The sequence below is a fragment of the Passer domesticus genome, chromosome 2, assembly GCF_036417665.1.
Source record: "Passer domesticus isolate bPasDom1 chromosome 2, bPasDom1.hap1, whole genome shotgun sequence".
NCBI classification, from domain to species: Eukaryota; Metazoa; Chordata; class Aves; order Passeriformes; family Passeridae; genus Passer; species Passer domesticus.
Genome location: NC_087475.1, coordinates 71,011,203 through 71,028,988, shown reverse-complemented (window position 1 = coordinate 71,028,988; position 17,786 = coordinate 71,011,203). Strand labels below are relative to the sequence as shown.

Here is a 17,786-nt window from a genome sequence, read left to right as displayed (position 1 = left end):
TATTATGGTAATTTTTACATGTCTTTGCACTTAAATATCAGGATTATCCGCTAAGGAAAAACCTGTCTTTGTGCTAACTTGCTGAAAATATTTCAAAAAATTAGTAAAAAAAGAATTTTTTGTATCCACTTTCACTCCTTTCAGACATATGGTAAATGTATTTCTGTTTCTAATAGTATCCTTACAGGACATCAACATGAAAAAAGCATTCAAGAGCTCAACAGTTCAAGACCAGCAGGTAGTTTCAAAGAACAGCATTCCGAACCCGGTGGCTGATATTTACAATCAAAGTGACAAACCACCACCTCTGAATATTCTTTCACCTTATAGGTAAGGAAATATTGATTGTTTACCTTCTTGTACTTTACCCTTTATTTCCTAATTGTATTTCCTAATAATTATAGCAGAGGGGAAAAGCTACATTGATTATTGAGATTTGATTTTTCAAGATTGATAAAACTCAATCTGCAATAAATAATTCTGTTTTAAGAATGGTGTAGCACAGCATTTTCAGTGTATTTTATTTTTAAGAATAAGAATTTTTAACTGCAAGGTAAATGTGTAGGATTTATGACCAAAGGATGTGTTTTTGCTGCTGCTACAGACAGTGGTGGTATTTGTTTATGGACCTTCAGTTAGCAAGGGTTGTTATTGATCAGCTTGAGGCTCGGATGATCATCAAAGGTAAGTTTTCTGGATTTAAAAGATACTAGTTCATGTATTTTTAGCTTTTCTTCTGCTGCTTTTCCAGGGATGATAAGAAAGATGGATTGAAGTTCTATACTGATCCGTCCTATTTTTTTGATCTTTGGAAAGAAAAAATGTTACAAGATACTGAAGATAAGCGAAAAGAAAAGAGGAGACAAAAGGTAAAAGCAGAAACATAATAACACATTTGTACATTACAATTTTATGTGCAGTTGTCCAGGCGTAAAGGTCATACTTAGTTTGTGTGCATGGAAAGATTGTTTCTCTTGTGTGGCTGTAGATGCAGTACATTCCATTTTTATAGCTTGTCCTGTCTATTTTAAGAAGGCAGCAAATTGAACTTTAGGAGTGCTGTGGTTATCTTCCAAGGTGCTGTTTTGACTCCTTTGCCAGTATCTGTTTATTGATACCCAGAGAAATGGCCCTGTTATGCTCCAGAAAAAGACACTGTAATGGGAGAGGAAAGGAGTTGGAATTAGAGTTTTTTCCATTCCAGTGTCCCATTTTTTCCATTCTGATTTTAAAGGAAAAAATACAGATGCCTTTATAAGAATTTAAAAAAATCACTTGAGCATTTCTTTATTCCTGTAGAATGATTTCTACAAAACTACTTTATATATATAGAAGTTACTTTTAGACTTTATCTTAGGCAACTCATCCTGCTTGTTTCCATCCATGGTATATTTTTCGTAGATTTTAATTGTTTTATTACAGTCTACAAGTGCAAATATGCTCACTTCCAGTCATGTAGTATTTTAGCCATACATCACAGAAATACCCCTTAATAAATTCTAACTGAAGTACTATTTGATTTGATTAAATATATGCCAAGTCCAACTAAGAAGAAAGCAGCATAGACTTGAGTCTGCATGGATAAAGTTCACTGTGTGATGGAAAAAAATCTCAGGTTTAGCTTTCCAGAAGATGGTTTTCAAGCATTTCATGTCCTGTGTCCTTTGGAGAGCAGGATGGTTTAGGTGAGATGTGTCCCAGGCACACTTTGTTCCACAGGTTGCTGAACCAAATGTCCTTTTTCTTTTATTCTTGTCTTTATGGTAGCAGTAACCAGGAGTGAATCCAGAGCATTTATTAACAATGTGATAGCTGAACTTACATTTTCAATCTATTAAATGAGAATTCTTTATTTAATTTGTGCTCTACAGAAGCACAAAACTTGATAGTTGTTGAGAAACTGTGCAGGTGAAATAAATGTCTGTAGTTTAACAAAGTACAAGCTAGACATCAGCTGACCAAATACAGCTAGTTTTTAGCCTCAATTTTTGAGGTGCTTGCTGAAATCTGAGAGTAGTCCCTGCACCAGAGAATCAGTTTTCCAGTATTGTTTTGATAATTTGCCCTAAGTACTTGAGCTGTTGCAGCCAGGGCTTTATGAGCGGTTTAATTTTCTTGCCTCAAATATCATGCTTTTTGTTTCTGTATACAGTTTAGTTGAAAATACCTGACAGGCATCCTCTGATTTGACTCCTTCAGGCAGTCTTTTTCTAAAGAAAAATGTAATTTTAATCCTTTAAGTTTAAAATCTAGTGTGGTCTATTTTTTTACTTTCTGTAGATCAGTGTCTGAGAGTTCAGTGTAGCTTTGACTTGGTATGTACCAGTAGTATTCCAAATTGAATGACTGTAGGTAGGGCAGTTGTGATTAAACAAAGGATAAGCTGTTCTAATTCTCTCTTTATTGTGCTGGCTTTTTATCTGAGAATAACTAGCTATTCTAGCAAGTAAAAATTTCTAAAATTGGAAATCTCGTATTTCAGAAATCATTATTGATGACTTGTGTTTTGATAGGCTTTTATAAATTTGTGGTCAGGAAAATACTCTATTCTCGTGCTTCCAGTTTTTTGAAAGTACTGCAAATACTTGCTGAAGCTGCTTTTTATTACTAGCTCTTAATTCTTTATTAAGATGCTTGAAATATCGTTTGCTAATTCTTGATGCAAATATCGAACTTACAATTAACTCAACCCTGTTTGAAGCTCTAATATGTTTTGTGTTCGCTGAAATAATTTCCTGCCAACATGAATGACTTGTTTTCTGGCCTGATCTACAGCACCCACTTATCTGCCACAGCTTCTATTACAGTTAGTTTAAAAAAAGTAACTTCTCTCAATATTACTTCAGTTTTCTGAGAAATATTTCCAGCTGTAATTATCTAGAAAGGCTTCAGCTCCCCTGCAACTCTGTCTCTTTGCCCTGGGTCATAAAGCTAGAGCTGTCACCATTGTCAAGGGAATGAAACTGCTACTGAAACAACTTAAAACTACTCCTGGAGGTACATGTAGCTTTGTCAGCTGCTAGTAATAGGGCTGCCCCACTGTTTTGGAGACATTTAATGTTTTAGAGATGTACTGATATAATATTTAATCAAAATACTGCTACCAGTAGGGTTTAGTACTGCTTGAGTAAAAGGGATTCAAGTGTATTCATTAGCATGCTTACAGATGCTGATCTGGAACAACCTGTCCAGCTGAAATCTGATCTAATTAAAACCAGCTAAGCTTTGTGCTTATTTTTGTTGTTTATACATCCACATGTATAAACATTTTTTAAACTTTTAAAAACTTTTTATAAATTTTTTTTCATAAAAAGCTGATTTCTTTAAAACTAAGCTTCTAAATAATAAGCAGTAACTGTAAGCAGTCATGTAAGCATTCATGACTGTACAGGAATTGTATTAAAATGATTGTCTTCCCAATAGCATCATATATTGAGCAAAAGGTGAATATTTATTTTATTTAGAATCTTGCAAGAAATAGGTAGTTGTGACCCCCAGATGACAAATTTTTTTGTTCCGAAAGAAGACAGAATGAAGTGTTTTCAGTGAAAATGCTTACTTGAGCTTTCTTCTGAAATAAAACATGACTCAGGATAAAAATCGAAAATTTAAAAAACACAAAATATTTGCGGCAAGTAATTGAAAAAGACAGATGAAAAGCTTTTAACAAGCATGTATTCACCCATGGCAATTAGCAAAACTCTATATATTTAAAATAAAGTGTGACTAAGTCTTGTGTCCTTTCTGCTTCAAATCCTCTGTTGGCAGAATTTGATGTGAAAAAGTGGCTATCAGACATAAAAAGGGTGTGATTCTGAAAAGTTTGTGGAGGAAAAATATTTCTGATTAAGAACCAGGATGGTCATTGTTATTAAATACAAATCAGACCAAAAATCTGTTTACTGTAGAAATGAGCAGGAGTTGTCAAAACATTTGGGTGTTGAACTTCAAGAAGTCGTTTCTGACATTCTAAATGTTAGGAGGGTCAGCAGGTCGCTCATGCAAATATGCATGAACGAGCAAGAGATTCAAAACAAGGACAAGGAAGCCATTTGTTAGTTTTTTGTTAGTTACGTAATGACAAACACATTATTTCAGAATTATTTACTCAGTGCTGTTAGACAGAGTAAAAAACCTGTGTTCATCTGTGGTTAACTTTTTGTTGAGCTGGCTTTCCAACTATTATCCCTTATTTTATGGGTCTAGGTTCCCCAGTAAAAGGCTTGCCTACCAGAATTTGACCAAGCTCTTCTCTTAATACAATTCACTGACTGCATTCTCAGGATACCAATATAATTCTTTCTTGAGAAACTATTTTTCTAGTAGCCAAAAGCCTAACACCAACTACTAATAGATCAAGGGTGTAGGATCCAGAGCTGATTGAAAAAACCCCTATGCTCTCATGAATACTGAGAAAAGGAGTAGCTGACCCTTCTCAGTCTGATCTGAGCAATCTTGTTCATTTTTTGTGCAGAAGCACCAGTATGAGCTTTATATTCGTAGTGAGTAGTCAGAAGTAGGTAAGTACAATTTCCAAGGTGTGTAAGCATTAGGTCCCAATATTAGGAGATCTTGCTGTCAGTGAGGTAGAGATAAATAGGAATGATAAACACTGACATTGGTTGAGCCTGATGCTATATTGAAAGATAAAAGCAGCCAAGTTTGTAATGAACCTATCCAGCTGTAATGTTCTGCTGGCCTGAGTATTGCTGACTCACTGCAGAGAGAAATAGTGTAATTCATTTTTATATCAATGATGAGGAGAAACTAGGAGGAATTTCAGTAGTTAATTAGATCTAAGAAGGGAGAGGAAGTTAAAACAAACAAAGATAATTTCACATAGACTATGGAATAGGAATGTGTGTCCAGTTTTTCCATGCTTCCCCTGGCCCTGTTGATTGTGACCATAATGAATAACCAGAATAGCCCTGAGATTATTTAACATTCTCAGAAGTTTGATTTTCAGGAGATGAAAATTACAAGTGCTTCAGGGTGGTCTAAATAAAAGACATGATGTCAAAAGAAGTTCAACTTTCTGGCTTTTGAAATTGGTCCCATTTCTGTATTAGGAAAACCAGGAGATTGGCATCACAGTAGCACATGCATCCTTACAGAACAAAGGCAAATCAAAAGTCTTGCTACTAATGAGGTTCATAGCGTAAGGACATACTCTTATTTTAGTATTTTAGTACAGAGTAATTTATGAAGACTTGGCTTCATCTGTAAATCTGGTCTTATTTTCATGCACTCTAACTGCATTTTAACCAGCTTTTTTCCTTTCCTTTTTTCTCTCTCTTTGCATGCTTTATTTCTTTTGTTTGGACATTAGGAGCAAAAGCGTATAGATGGCACCACCCGTGAGGTGAAAAAGGTTAGAAAAGCCAGGAACAGACGCCAGGAGTGGAATATGATGGCATATGACAAAGAGCTTAGACCTGACAACAGGTTGTCTCAAAGTGTGTACCATGGAGCATCTTCCGAGGGATCACTGTCCCCAGATACTAGGTCTGTTTACAGCAAAGCTATTTATTATACCACAGTTGTATGTTCAGCAATACTGAGTAGAATTAGGTGTTTTTACAGGATGGGAATAGTTAGACAAAACATACAATGCATGTTTAAAACATTCTTTTCAAATTTATTTTAAAGCGTAAACGACATAACAAATTCTGTAATGTTTTTTTCCTTCCTCAGCTTCACATGAGCATTTTATCCTCTTAATATTTTGTATTGCAGAGAAAGAAGTGTTGGCTGCTTTGTGGTTCATCTTCAGTATCTGTAGTTACAAAGCATTTGAGCCTCTACTAGATAATGTCAGTAGCTCTTCCTTAGTGTCTAGTTTGTTGTGCCCTGCTGGTAGCTTAATAAATATTTTTCTGTGATCTACTCAGTCAAGAATACTTTTGCCTGTAAGGAATACTTCAGTGGGAGAAGAGTTCAGCTTTTTGATGTTATATTAGTCTAACAACCAAGCTACAAAACCAGATGAGATGCTACTGCTTGAAATAACAAAAATCTCTGCTTAGAGATAATGCAGCAGAATTCATCTTCATTGACTGAGATTCCCTTTGAGCTCAGTGGGAGCTGCCTGATGTGCATTGAAGTCTTAGTTTTTGTACTAAGCTGGTCTCACCAGAGGATTTTCCACTTATTTTATTTCCTTTGTCTGTTGTGATTAGGTACTGGCAGTAAGCATAGAAATAAATAGGGTCCACTGGAAAAAGTGTTTAAATTGTTGAATGGCTAAGTTGAGGAGGCAGCTACCACTGCAAGACTGTGGAATGATGCCTTTAGATGCCTTAAAAGATAAAAATCTGTTCAGAACTTTGCAGTGTTGTGGTCTTTGTGAAAAGTAATGAACTTGTTACTGAAACATAGTATTTGATATTGCTATTGGTCTTTCAGTAATGTATTCAGACTCCCTCACTGTCTAAAAACTGTTGGTTGTTTAGTTTTGTTTTATAGTTTCTAATGCAAAACTTTGTCTCCTGTTAGTCTTAATGAAACGCTGCAGACTTTACATAGGTTGATCTAGCAAAAGCTGTGGATTTTTTCATCAGGAGTTCTGTTTCGCACTTTTTGAGTCTTTTTTTCAGGTTTAACACTTTGCCTCCAGGATTCCTGAGTTTAAATTATCATATTGAAATGATTTGTTTTTATCTTCCAGCAACGTCAACATGTATTTGGCTGTTTGCAGATATGTGGTATTTGCAATCTGTGGGAATTTTTAAAGCAGAAATTGTAGGATGTGTCTGTGTTGGATTTTGATTTTGTTTGTGTGACAGATACCTTGTACTTATATTATGCCTTTTATATTTTATAAATTATGGAGTATTTTACATTTCAGTGAATCAAATATCTGAGATTGAATCCTGAAATCTGTTTTACATCTATGAAGCATTAATTCTGAGAATGGTAGTGAGGTGGAGAGAGGGCTTTCTATTTTTTACCTTGGAGTAGTCTTAAGCTATATAAAATCTATACATATAAAAATATGTACAGGTTTGAGAGACATTTTCATGCTGCCAGCTACGGCGTGAGTAGTGTTCTGTAAGTCAGGTTCCAAAAAAGTGCATTTGGTTATACTGTCATTTTTTTTCTACTGCTAAAGTAAAAAAAAAAAAAAAAAAAAAAAAAAAATTGGTCATATATCTTCTAGTTTACTAATTGTAAGACTTAAGCATTAAATGTTGACATCCCCGTGTTTGGACTGTGGCAATTTACAGTGTATTTGTTATACTTATTGTACTTTAGAGAGAGAAACACAAGCTGAATCCAAACAGAAACCAGCAAATTAATGTGAGAAAAGTAAGAACAAGAAAAGAAGAGTGGGAGAGAAGGAAAATGGGCATTGAGTTCATGAGTGACGCAAAGAAAATGGAACAGGCAGGAAGCATGAAAGAGGACAAAATGCCCAAAGGGTTTGTTATTTTGTTTTGCTCAAAGCCCTGGCTTTTTGTTGCTTACCTTGCTTCCAGTCTCACAGATAAGTGCATCAGTTCACTGTGTTCACTAAAAGCCAGGCTGCACCATTGTTCATTACTAAAACAAGTCTTCACAGTAATGGGATGAAAAGATCCTTTTGCTCCCTCTCTTGGGCTTATTTGACAGAACATCCTAGACTTTGTATCTTTATGAACTCTCTGCTCAACTAATACTTACATTTCCCAGTTTCTTTAAGCTCTTCCAACAAAATTAATTGTGCAAACAAAATAAAAAGCATTTTCTAACTTTCAAAATTGGTTTTCTCTGCATCGGTAAAATATGTTCTTCCGCATAATTGCAAGTGCTTGTAGTATTGCTTTTCTTTTTCTGCTGCCACTGTTTACTTGAGGCAGGCTGGTAAGTATTGCTATTTCAAACAATGGACTGTCAAAATCATTGACAAAAACCATAAGCTTCATTATGGCTACTAAAATTCTTGTGCTTTCTGTGGACTTAAAAGGGAGTGGTACTTGATAAATCGGGGAATCCTCTTGCAAGAAAAATAATGCTGATTGTATTCTTTTTTGCTTGTTTTGTCAGTTATTTAGGTAATACCCTGTTGCACTCACATAATCTGTTCTTCTGCATCAATTTACTTTAATTTTAGGTCCCATGCATCCGATGTTACAGATTATTCTTATCCTGCTACTCCGAATCATTCCCTCCATCAGCAGATTTCAATGCCTTCCTATGGAGCAGGAGATGGTCCACAGTACATGGCAGCATCCCAAAGCCACGAGCACGAATACAGACCGCCCTCCACCACTGTACGACATGCCACTTTAAACAGACCTCAGCAGCCACCTCCCCCTCCACCCCAGCCTCCAGATGGCCAGCACAGCTCAGTACCTGTGGTACCAGCAGAATATGGGTAAGTCTGATTTGTTCTAGTGGATTCTTGGCAAAACCAGAGGAATGTATGTTTTTCGTAACCATTGTAACCTGTAATGCATCAAAGAAAAAGACCCCAAATATGTTAGTTACCTCCTTAGGGAGGACAGAAGAAATTGATGTAATTTCTATGTATGAACTGAATTTAAGTGAAAAAATAGTGAAAGCAGAAATAACCAATTTTGTATTAAATGAAGTGTGTATTGGTGAAGTCAGTATGATTGTAAAATATTAAGGGTGCCTAATACAATATCGAAGAAGAGATAATTTTCCTTTAAAGTAGAAAGTAGTTAAGGATAATATGGATAATATTTTAAACTTCAGGAAATGTGCAGAAAGAGCATTGTTGATTGTGATTAATCTGGCAGTCTTTGTTGTATCCCTGAAATCCCTGAAAGCCATTTTTAGAGAAGCATGTGGCAGAATTGGAAGGGGTCTCCTCAGACACAAATTCCATACTGCCACAGGAGGAATGCTGCTTCTTAATTCAAGACAGAGATTTATCAAATGCCTGTGTAGATATTTTGCCTGAATGCATTCTGAAGGAGGGCTTGCTCCAGAGTTCTGGTTCTCCTGTTGCAAGAAAACATCTGTTTTCTAATAAGTCTGTGTCTGTTCTTTTGTGTAAATAGCTTACTTTGAAGCTGTAACCCCAGGAAAGTTGTAGTCATTCTTGCCTGTGTTGTTTTTTGCTATTCAAGCCAAGGTTTGTCATCCTTGCTTGATGCATCCTGGGATAGCCTTTGCCTGATTCATGGCTGTCGTGCTGCAGATGACTCAGTTAGGAGGGACTGCTCCAGCCTGCCCTTTCTCTGTTGTTTACAGTGTGTAAGACATCTCGGTGCTTGGTCCTCAGGTCCATGACTGTTGTCGGAGTGTTGCAGTTGTCATGCACTGGCATGTGCCACTCAATGTCATCAGCCACTTTGCTTCAGCTCCTGTCTCCTGTATCTAGTTCTTTACCTACTTCATAACACTTATAAATTCTCTTTTTTTTTTCCTGATTAAGATTTCTTTCAATGACATTTTAACAAAGAAATGAGTTCTTCCCTGTGCCTCCTATTTAAGGAATCGATCAAATGTATCAATTTAATTAAATGGTGTTTAAACTCATTAAATTTGACCAAAGAAGCACATGACATACATTTACCTTTGGGTAAATATTTCCTTTCATACTTTCCATTGTTCTCCATGTGTGTGTCCTCTATTACCTCTTGATCTTCTATGGAATTGAAGGATGTAGTCTGCAGTTTTCTTGGTCCCTTCTTCTTCAAAGACTTTGTGCTTAACAGTCCCACAGAGTAGATGTTTAATAAGAAATGAAGCTTCATACTTAACTGGGGAGGAGAATTAAGATAAAGAAGCTCACTTTGTAGAGTGCTGAAAGGCCTTTGTTTTTAACTTCAATATTTGTCTTAAATCTCAATATATCAGCAATATTTGACAATTCTTACATGTATAATCACTTGCATATTTAAGTCACCAGTTTAAATTGCTTTTGATTTTTGTTTTACCTGAGGTTGGATGAATGCAGTTTAAGGGGCAATAATTTTGTAAGTTCTAACTTCAAATGCATTAAATGTTTTTGTTCTGTTTTATATAGGATGCTCCCAGCTCAGATGGTGGATTACTACAATCCTACAGGTCCTCCCCCTCCTCCTCCCCCTCCTATGATTCCTTCAGCACAAACTGCGTTTGTTAGTCCCCTTCAGCTTCCCGTTCCACCTTCCCATTCCGGACTGGTGACTGGCTCTACATATGCAGCTACTCATCCTCCTCCTTCTGGTGGGCTTGTTGTCACTGCTCCTCCTCCTCCTGGCCCACCTCCTCCCCCTCCAGGCCCTCCTGCTGCAGGTGCATCCCTCTCTTCCTCCCCCATGCACGCTCCTCCGGTGTCGGAGGCGAAGCAGGCACCGATGAGCGATGCACGGAGCGATCTGCTGGCTGCCATCAGGATGGGTAAGTGCACACTGAGTTTTAGGTATTCCTTTTTTATAGTGAGAGCACAGTGTTTTCCACTGAAATGAGTTTATGGCTTCTTTTCCCAGCTGGGAAGGTTTCATTAACCACAGGTACCACACACCTGTTCTGATATTTGTCAGCGTGAGGTTGGATCATTTTCTAGCACCTAAAGCTTCACAGCTGTGTCAAGCGTGTTCTAGTGTTTGTGTGGACATAATCTAATGAACACACTACATAATGTGCTCATTATGTAGAGTGCCAGTACATGTACATGGATTTTTGCTTCTGTTCAGAAGAACTGAATTACCCAACACCAGGCTTCAGCCCACTGATTTTTTTAACCAATGACTTTTGGCTTCCTGACCTTGCTTACAATATGGAGCTGTAGGTCTAACAGTATTTCCAAATACAGTTTTGAAAACTTTCATCTTCAGATCAAAATGACCTGTACAGTCTTGGAATATTTAGCTTCAACATTTTGTTGACAGTTTTAGAAGTCCAAAAGTATTCAGTCTCTGAGAATTATTTCCAATCTGCGTTTTTTGTCTTTCCCTCTTTCTTGCTCAAGGAGGCTCTCTTCTCTCAATGCTTGCTTTCTTTTTTCCCCTCCTTCTTCCCGAGTATTTTGTAAGGATGCAACAAACCAATAACAGTGTCAAATACGAAATCTCTAGCCTGGAAAGCTTTGTCTGAGAGTGGTTGTCTCTGCAGGAATTCAGCTGAAGAAGGTGCAGGAGCAGCGTGAGCAGGAGGCGAAGCGCGAGCCCGTTGGCAATGACGTGGCCACCATCCTGTCGAGGCGCATTGCCGTGGAGTACAGCGATTCCGACGACGACTCCGAGTTTGACGAGAACGACTGGTCAGATTGAGTGTGGTCCAAGCCTGCTGGCAACTGCATTAAATACTTGGCTTCGGTGATTGCTTTGTTAGCAAGATGTAAAGCAGGACGTTGACATGTGTTAAGGCTAGTGAGGGAAGTGCTAAAATTGAATTGGTATTATTCAGAATGCTGTAGCTTAGCAACTCTGGTAATAATGATGTGATTATGCTTATGCAGATCAGAAACTTGTCTTACTTTCAGTATTTACTGCATAATACTTAAGTGCCACTAAATGTAGCAACTCTTGTGCTGCGTGCAAGATATGATGCAGTTGTTGCACTGTTACAGAACCAGCATTTTATTTTACTTTCCTGTTCTTGAAGGGATAAAATATATTTTTTTGACTTTACATCTTACTCTTTTAATTATGTAAGCAACTTAGATACTTGTGAATTGGTCTGGTTGTTAGTCTTTGAGGGCAACTTACTGTATAGCTGAGTGAGGTGTTGAGTTTCATAAATGTGACTTCTAGCTTTTTTATTAGGTATTAATTATGCCCACCTTAGTCTATTTTTAACCACTTTTGGGCTTAAGTTTTTATGCATACAGAATTGATTTTATACTATCTTCCTTTTTATCTTAAAAATGTAGCACATGACGAAATGTATACTTTGAAGAATGACCCCAAGTGATCAAAAAAGAACATTTGGTGAGCAGACAGATATGTCTGTAATGGTACCAGCTCTAAGTTACTGGCTGCTTGTTGGGAAGAGTGTTGGGGGGGTCTCTGCTGGGTAGCAGATGCATGTCTGTGTTATAAATGGAAATGAGAATACCTGTAGAGCTTTTCAGTCTTAATATAAGATCAACTGGATGCAGGATAGACCTGATGGAAACCCTGTGGCTGTTGCAGTGCAGAAATGCTACTGCTATTACTAAAGATTGGAACAGTCTGGATCTAGCAATCAGATACATTTCACAAGTATTAAACTTGGTCTTTATGCCTGTAGGTATACATGTGTGTAAATAAGTTCTGTTGTTGTTGATTTGTACATGTGTAGTTGTGTAGCACATTGACTCAGAACTCTTATTTTGAATGTATTTCTTTCCCAGTACATCCCATGGATAAAACAGGGGCAGTTAAAGCAGTTTTGATGGCTATTGAGGTACTATGCCATATATATATATATATATAAATATATATACACACACACAATCACTTTCTTAGTCCTTTCCTAGGCATAGTTGCTGCCATAAAGCCTGCTTTGACTGTCTCTGTTTTCCTTGTTTTCCATTTTTTTTATCAGCCGTACGGTATTAAAATGGTTTAGTTTGTTTTGGGGTTTTTTTTTTTCTTTTCTGGACCAAGAGTCAGGCTGCTGCTCTGCCTAATGAGGCTTTTAAATTTTATTCACAGCAAGGAAGATTTCTTTCCTTACCAGATTACAGTTTTAATCTTTGTAACTGAAGTCTGTGTAATTCCAGGTCTAACATTTGATAAACCTCCTTTGTTCTGAGGCACCCCTATCTGTTCTTAAAAGAAGTATGTAAAATAAAAAGAGAAATGGAAGGTGATTATCTAACCTGTGTTTACACCATTAACAGTTTTAGTCCTGACAATGTAACAGTCTAACACAATGTTTGCATGCAAACTGTTGGCTACTGCATTGCTGTTTAATCTGCATATGATTTTTCAATCCTTGGTGGCTGCCTTTATGGTAGAGGGATAACGTGCTGCCTCAGGGCTGGTGTTAAAATTTATCACACAAAGTATGACCAATCTCTGCATAGCGGTGAGCAACCACAGCTCTTGGTAACCAGGGGCAGCTGAAGGTACTTGCTGATCTCTGTCCCACTTAGAGCTGGTTTTGTCTTTGCCTTAAAATGCAGAGCTGAAGTGTGCTTTATTTTGTGTCCTGGAGTCTGAGGTCTGTGTGTCCACCAGGGAGGACAGAATTTAGGCCGTAGCCTGATGGTGGCTTTCAGCACCGTGAGGGACATGGCTTGTCCTTGCCATCACGGTGTGCTTGCACAGTGGCCTGCAAAATGATCCTTGGGAGAGGAAGCTGAAGGTGCAACTGGGACCTCAGTGTTACATCACTGCATAGGTGGTGAGAGCACTCTCGATGTTCTTTTGATACATGCTGAAATGAAATGTTTCAGCAGAAAGTTCTTTCCAATCTACTGAAATTTGATATGAGAGAAGATATATTTTATGAGCACAGAAGATGGGTGTGTCTGAAATTTTGTAATTTGTGCTTATTTTAAATAATAAGCATTAAACAAGCAATCAGTTGTGACCAGTGAGATAGTGTAGATTTTTCAGTCATAGTAGCCAACCTGTTTTTCTGAACCTGCAATGTTGTAATTTTCCTTTTGGTATTTTATGGACGAAATGTGAATTGAATTTAGTGATGTAAACACTATTCTAGGCTGTTTTTATCAGTTTTATCATACTTTGGGTTGTGCATAAGTAACAAATATGAATAAAATCTCACTTTTGAGCCTGTGTTTCTTTCCTTAGATTAGTAAGATTTTGCTGTTAATCTTTATTTTAACTTACCAGTAACAGAAGTGAAAATGTTAGACTTCCAAATGCTGTCTCTGATCCCAAGGCATGATGTTCCTGGGATGAGGGATGGAGTCTACAAAACCAGATTCCCTTGAGATACTGCTGTTGCTGCTAACATCCATACTTGGTTCTTTTGCAGACTTGATCAGGCTCCAAGTTCCTGGCTGGTCTAAGCAGGTATGAATTTCCCTACAGGTAGCTTTAGGGATGTTTTTTTTTCCAGTGAAATGTGTTAAAGGCCAGCTCTGCTTCCAGAAAGAATAAGGCAGAAATTACAAGTTACATCACCAAATATTCTTGCCCACTTTTTTAATAGAAGTTGTCTTTGTAGGTTAGTGACCCAGCACAAAACTTTAAAACACAAACCCATGTAGGCCTACTAGAAAAATACTTTAAATTTAATCTTTTAATTGTAATCAGATTAAAGCCAGGAGAGGCTTTTCATCCTGCTGGGAAGAACTTACATAAACCAATTGTGCAATAGAGTAGGTTAATTGTAAATTAAACAGATTTGTTTATGCATCTTAGACTCTGTTGTTTCTTGGGAAAATAAATTAATCTTTATTCTGTTCAACTAAAAACCCCAGTACCTCTGGCTCTCAGTTCTTACTTCTCTCAAATTTCCCACTTTTTGATTTGAAATAATTCAAATAATTTAGACCAGAATTCTTAGACAGCAATTCTACATAGAAACCGAATATGCAAGCTTGAAATTTTTTGGTTCAAAGGCTCTCTTAGTAAAGCATTTATAAGTGCTTGTTGTAGCTTGGTTTGAGTTAGGACTGATGGTCACTCAGCATGCTGCTTCTACAGCTTTTGTGGTTGTCCTTTCAATTTTAAAGAATTTTCATGGACCTAAACTGAAATGGATTTTTGGGTATTTGAGATTTCACTTTACCAAGATGAAGGGAGAAGAAAACCTTATTGTAAGAGAGGATGCATGGTGTTGAGAAGAAGCTCCAAACTGAGCTCGTTTGCAGTATGCAGATGGAGTTGGGAGGAAGGGAAATGTCTCCTTGGAACATGGGTGTTTGATGTATTTTTCAGCTGTGTTCTTTCTCCTGTGCTGGGCACTGTTTTAATAATGAAGAGGTGTTCTTTTCCTCTTGGAACAACATAAGGGTACAGCAAAGATGTAATTTCTAAAAATGTTTAAAATCTCACTGTGAACTGAACTGAGTGTAAACCTTATAATAATGAAGACTTCATTAGAATCCTGTGGTTGGAAGCTGAAGTTGTACAAATTAAATTTTGAGCTGAGGTATTAGTTCCTAGCCAAGAAGTAAAATAAATATTGGAACAGCTTATCCAGAGATGATTTTTTACAGTGAATTTTCTTTAAGGTGACATTACACATATTTTCCTTCTGAAAAACCACACGGAAATTCAGCCTGCCATAGTCTGCTTTGGGAAAAAGTGCTTGCCCTGTGGGGGTGTGGATTTTTACTTCTGAGTCTGAAGCATTCCTGCTAAGAGTGAGTCCATGCATGAACTCAAGTCCAAGGATTTTTAACACATTGAAGTGGATCTGCATTCAGGTGCTAAAACACTGAGGGTGATACATAGGGAATAAAAATAAATTATGATCCCTGCTAGAATCCCTCAGTCCCTGGTGTCTGCTGCAGAACAGTCATGAGAGACTTGAGCTTATCATTGAACACCCTTCCCAGTTTTCTTGGACTTGAAAAGAAGTTAGGCTACTCCAGAAGGACTGTGGGTTCCCAATTGCCCATCTTTTTATCAAAAGATGAAGAGAAAGAACAAGAACCCTGAGAAAAAGAAGTCCTTTAGGTATAAAGCAGGGAGATGGGATTTCGTATCTTGCTTTCTCTACTAACAGGCAAAGAATCTCTTTTCATGTGCTGTCAAGTCTGTGTAGGTTTTTCTGCAGAAATGTGTTCTCATCTGTGGGTGACATAGATGTGCACTCCTACAAGAGGAAAGCGCTCTCAGGTTTGTGCTGGGCTGAGCTTTTCAGCTACATAAGAAGACAAGTTGCCCCTAAGATTCTTAGCTAAATATAGTAGTCTCTTGGAGATTATTCCTACTGCTGCAGCTGAATAGAGAACTTCTTATCTGATTAGCCAGAGCAGGGTGGAGTTCTGTGCTTTTCTCTTGTCAAGGGGTTATGTGCAGTGATTTGGAGATTAGAGCTGAGGGCCACTGTTCTGAGATGTCTCAGCAGCTTGTCTCAAGCTGTTGCCTTTCTGAGTCACTCGCATTTCAGTCTCTCTGTGCTCTGGCACCACGTGAAAATGCTCTGTTCAGCAGTCACTTGGTGCCAGTCAGGTGTAGGGTAGAGGAAGGAAAAGGGGCCTGGGAATCTGCCTGAGTTACCCTAATGCCAGTTCATACTGCACAGCCTGTCCTCTCTGTCTGGGGCAGCAGCTCTAAACAGAAGTCCTGCCAGCTACACTGAGGGGGGTGGCAGAACTCCTCTCTTTCCTCTCTTCCTGGAAATCAGGTGCTCTCTTGGTATCTGCCAGTGCTGATGAATTTTTTAGTCAAGTTTTCCTGAGTCATCCTGCTGTTAATGTTTGATTTCTTTAGTGAGTTTAACTTTCTAGGTCCCTTTCCAGTCACCTTCTCTCCTTTCTGAACGGCCCATGCCCACCGTGGCCGGTCACCCTTCACAAACTGGATGCAGTCACCAGCCATGGTGGCAGTGCCCTTGCTCTCCTGAACTCCACAGCCCAGCACGGGCTGTCACCTGCAGCCTGTCCCTCTGCCTCCTCTTCTTGTGAGTCTCATCCTCCTGGTTTTCAGTAGATGGTTTACACGTTACCAGCCAAGGATATTCCCCTTCCCTGTTTCAGCAGGACCTGGGGTTTGGCTGGTTGGCCACGGTGTCTTTCCCTTGGGTAGATCCTTGCTCTGTGAGTGTACTGGTACCAGTGGGTGTTAGAAAGGGTGCAGATTCAGGGCACAGGGCTTTTCCTCTCCATGGAGGAGCATGATGGTAGTAGGATTGTTTATTATAGAGTAACACTTTATCACTAAGCTAAGCCTTTTTTAAAGTTGCTGCTTATCCCAACCATTTGAGACCTCACCTTAGCCTCACTTGAGATACTCTTTCATGTTTGTTTGTATTTATTTTCTCTGGTCTGATTTTGGGGTGTTTTCAGATATACCTGTGATGCCTTAGGTTTTAGCTTTTACTGCTTTAGTGTGTAGTTATGAACTTCATATTAGGGGATGGTAAAGTCTCTTCACAGAGTAGGTAGGCAAAACAATTTCCTTTCCTAGCTTGGGACCAAGGAAAACGAATTCAAATCTCAGGCCCAAAAGCATAAACAATATGGACTGAAGAAAGAAAACCAAGAAGGGTGGGACTTCATAACCTAAAGCTATAATTAGACAATGTGCTAATGGACCAGAACTTACAAAATGAGAAATCCCATGACTGGTTGTCCATTTTGTGACCATTTTGGGTTCATCCTGGGTGTAGCCCTGGCTGGGCACTTGTACTGCCCAAGATGTATCCATTGAGGCCTTTTAATAAATCCCCACTTTATTCTTTAACTCTGTTTAGCCTCTGTTCTAGGTCAGCCTTCACAAGGCATCACCTGCAGTGGTTTGTTTTTCTGTTCTGTTTGTGTTTCATTCCAAATTTACTATGCTTCCTAAAACTCTCCTTAGGGGTTGTCTTCACACAGCTGGGTACACTGCTTATGGTTGCCATTATGTTGTAATCATTATTTCTGTCTTTGAGGAAGAAGGATTTTTGTTTGCTTCATATGCTCAGAATGACAACCAAAGTAATGCTTTCAAGGATGGCTGTTAAAGTTTCCCCACAAATTTATTTCTACATAATTTGTATTTATGACACATTTTGCTGTAACAAAGGTTTAGAAGCTTTGCTTACAGCAGATGGTAAAGTTTTTGTATTGCTGTATAGGTTTTATACTTTTTTATATACTTTTGTATAGGCTCATCAGAGTATTTCATCTGACTGTGTTGAGACTGTTAAGATGTATAATGTGTGCAGTGCTTGATTATTTTTAAATGTCTGCAGTTCCTTGGGGCATGTGGGGTTTACCTTAAAATACCTGGATC

At 38.1% G+C, this 17,786-nt stretch overlaps 1 protein-coding gene across 9 annotated transcripts in view; it reads left to right on the top strand.

The window, feature by feature from the left end:
• The window catches only part of WASF3 (WASP family member 3), a 90,569-nt gene extending 76,907 nt beyond the window's left edge, over positions 1 to 13,662 (top strand). For 8 of the 9 annotated variants that reach the window (XM_064409157.1, XM_064409162.1, XM_064409156.1 and 5 more), the window contains 6 exons: positions 177 to 330; positions 752 to 869; positions 5,330 to 5,505; positions 8,093 to 8,356; positions 9,980 to 10,335; positions 11,050 to 13,662. In XM_064409157.1, coding sequence (XP_064265227.1) covers positions 177 to 330; positions 752 to 869; positions 5,330 to 5,505; positions 8,093 to 8,356; positions 9,980 to 10,335; positions 11,050 to 11,207 — 1,226 coding nt within the window. In that variant the 3' untranslated portion in view covers positions 11,208 to 13,662. Of the gene's footprint in view, positions 1 to 176; positions 331 to 751; positions 870 to 5,329; positions 5,506 to 7,254; positions 7,422 to 8,092; positions 8,357 to 9,979; positions 10,336 to 11,049 lie in introns of all 9 variants that reach the window. The other variant, XM_064409163.1, reaches the window with a different exon arrangement.
• The last annotated feature ends 4,124 nt before the right edge of the window (positions 13,663 to 17,786 follow it).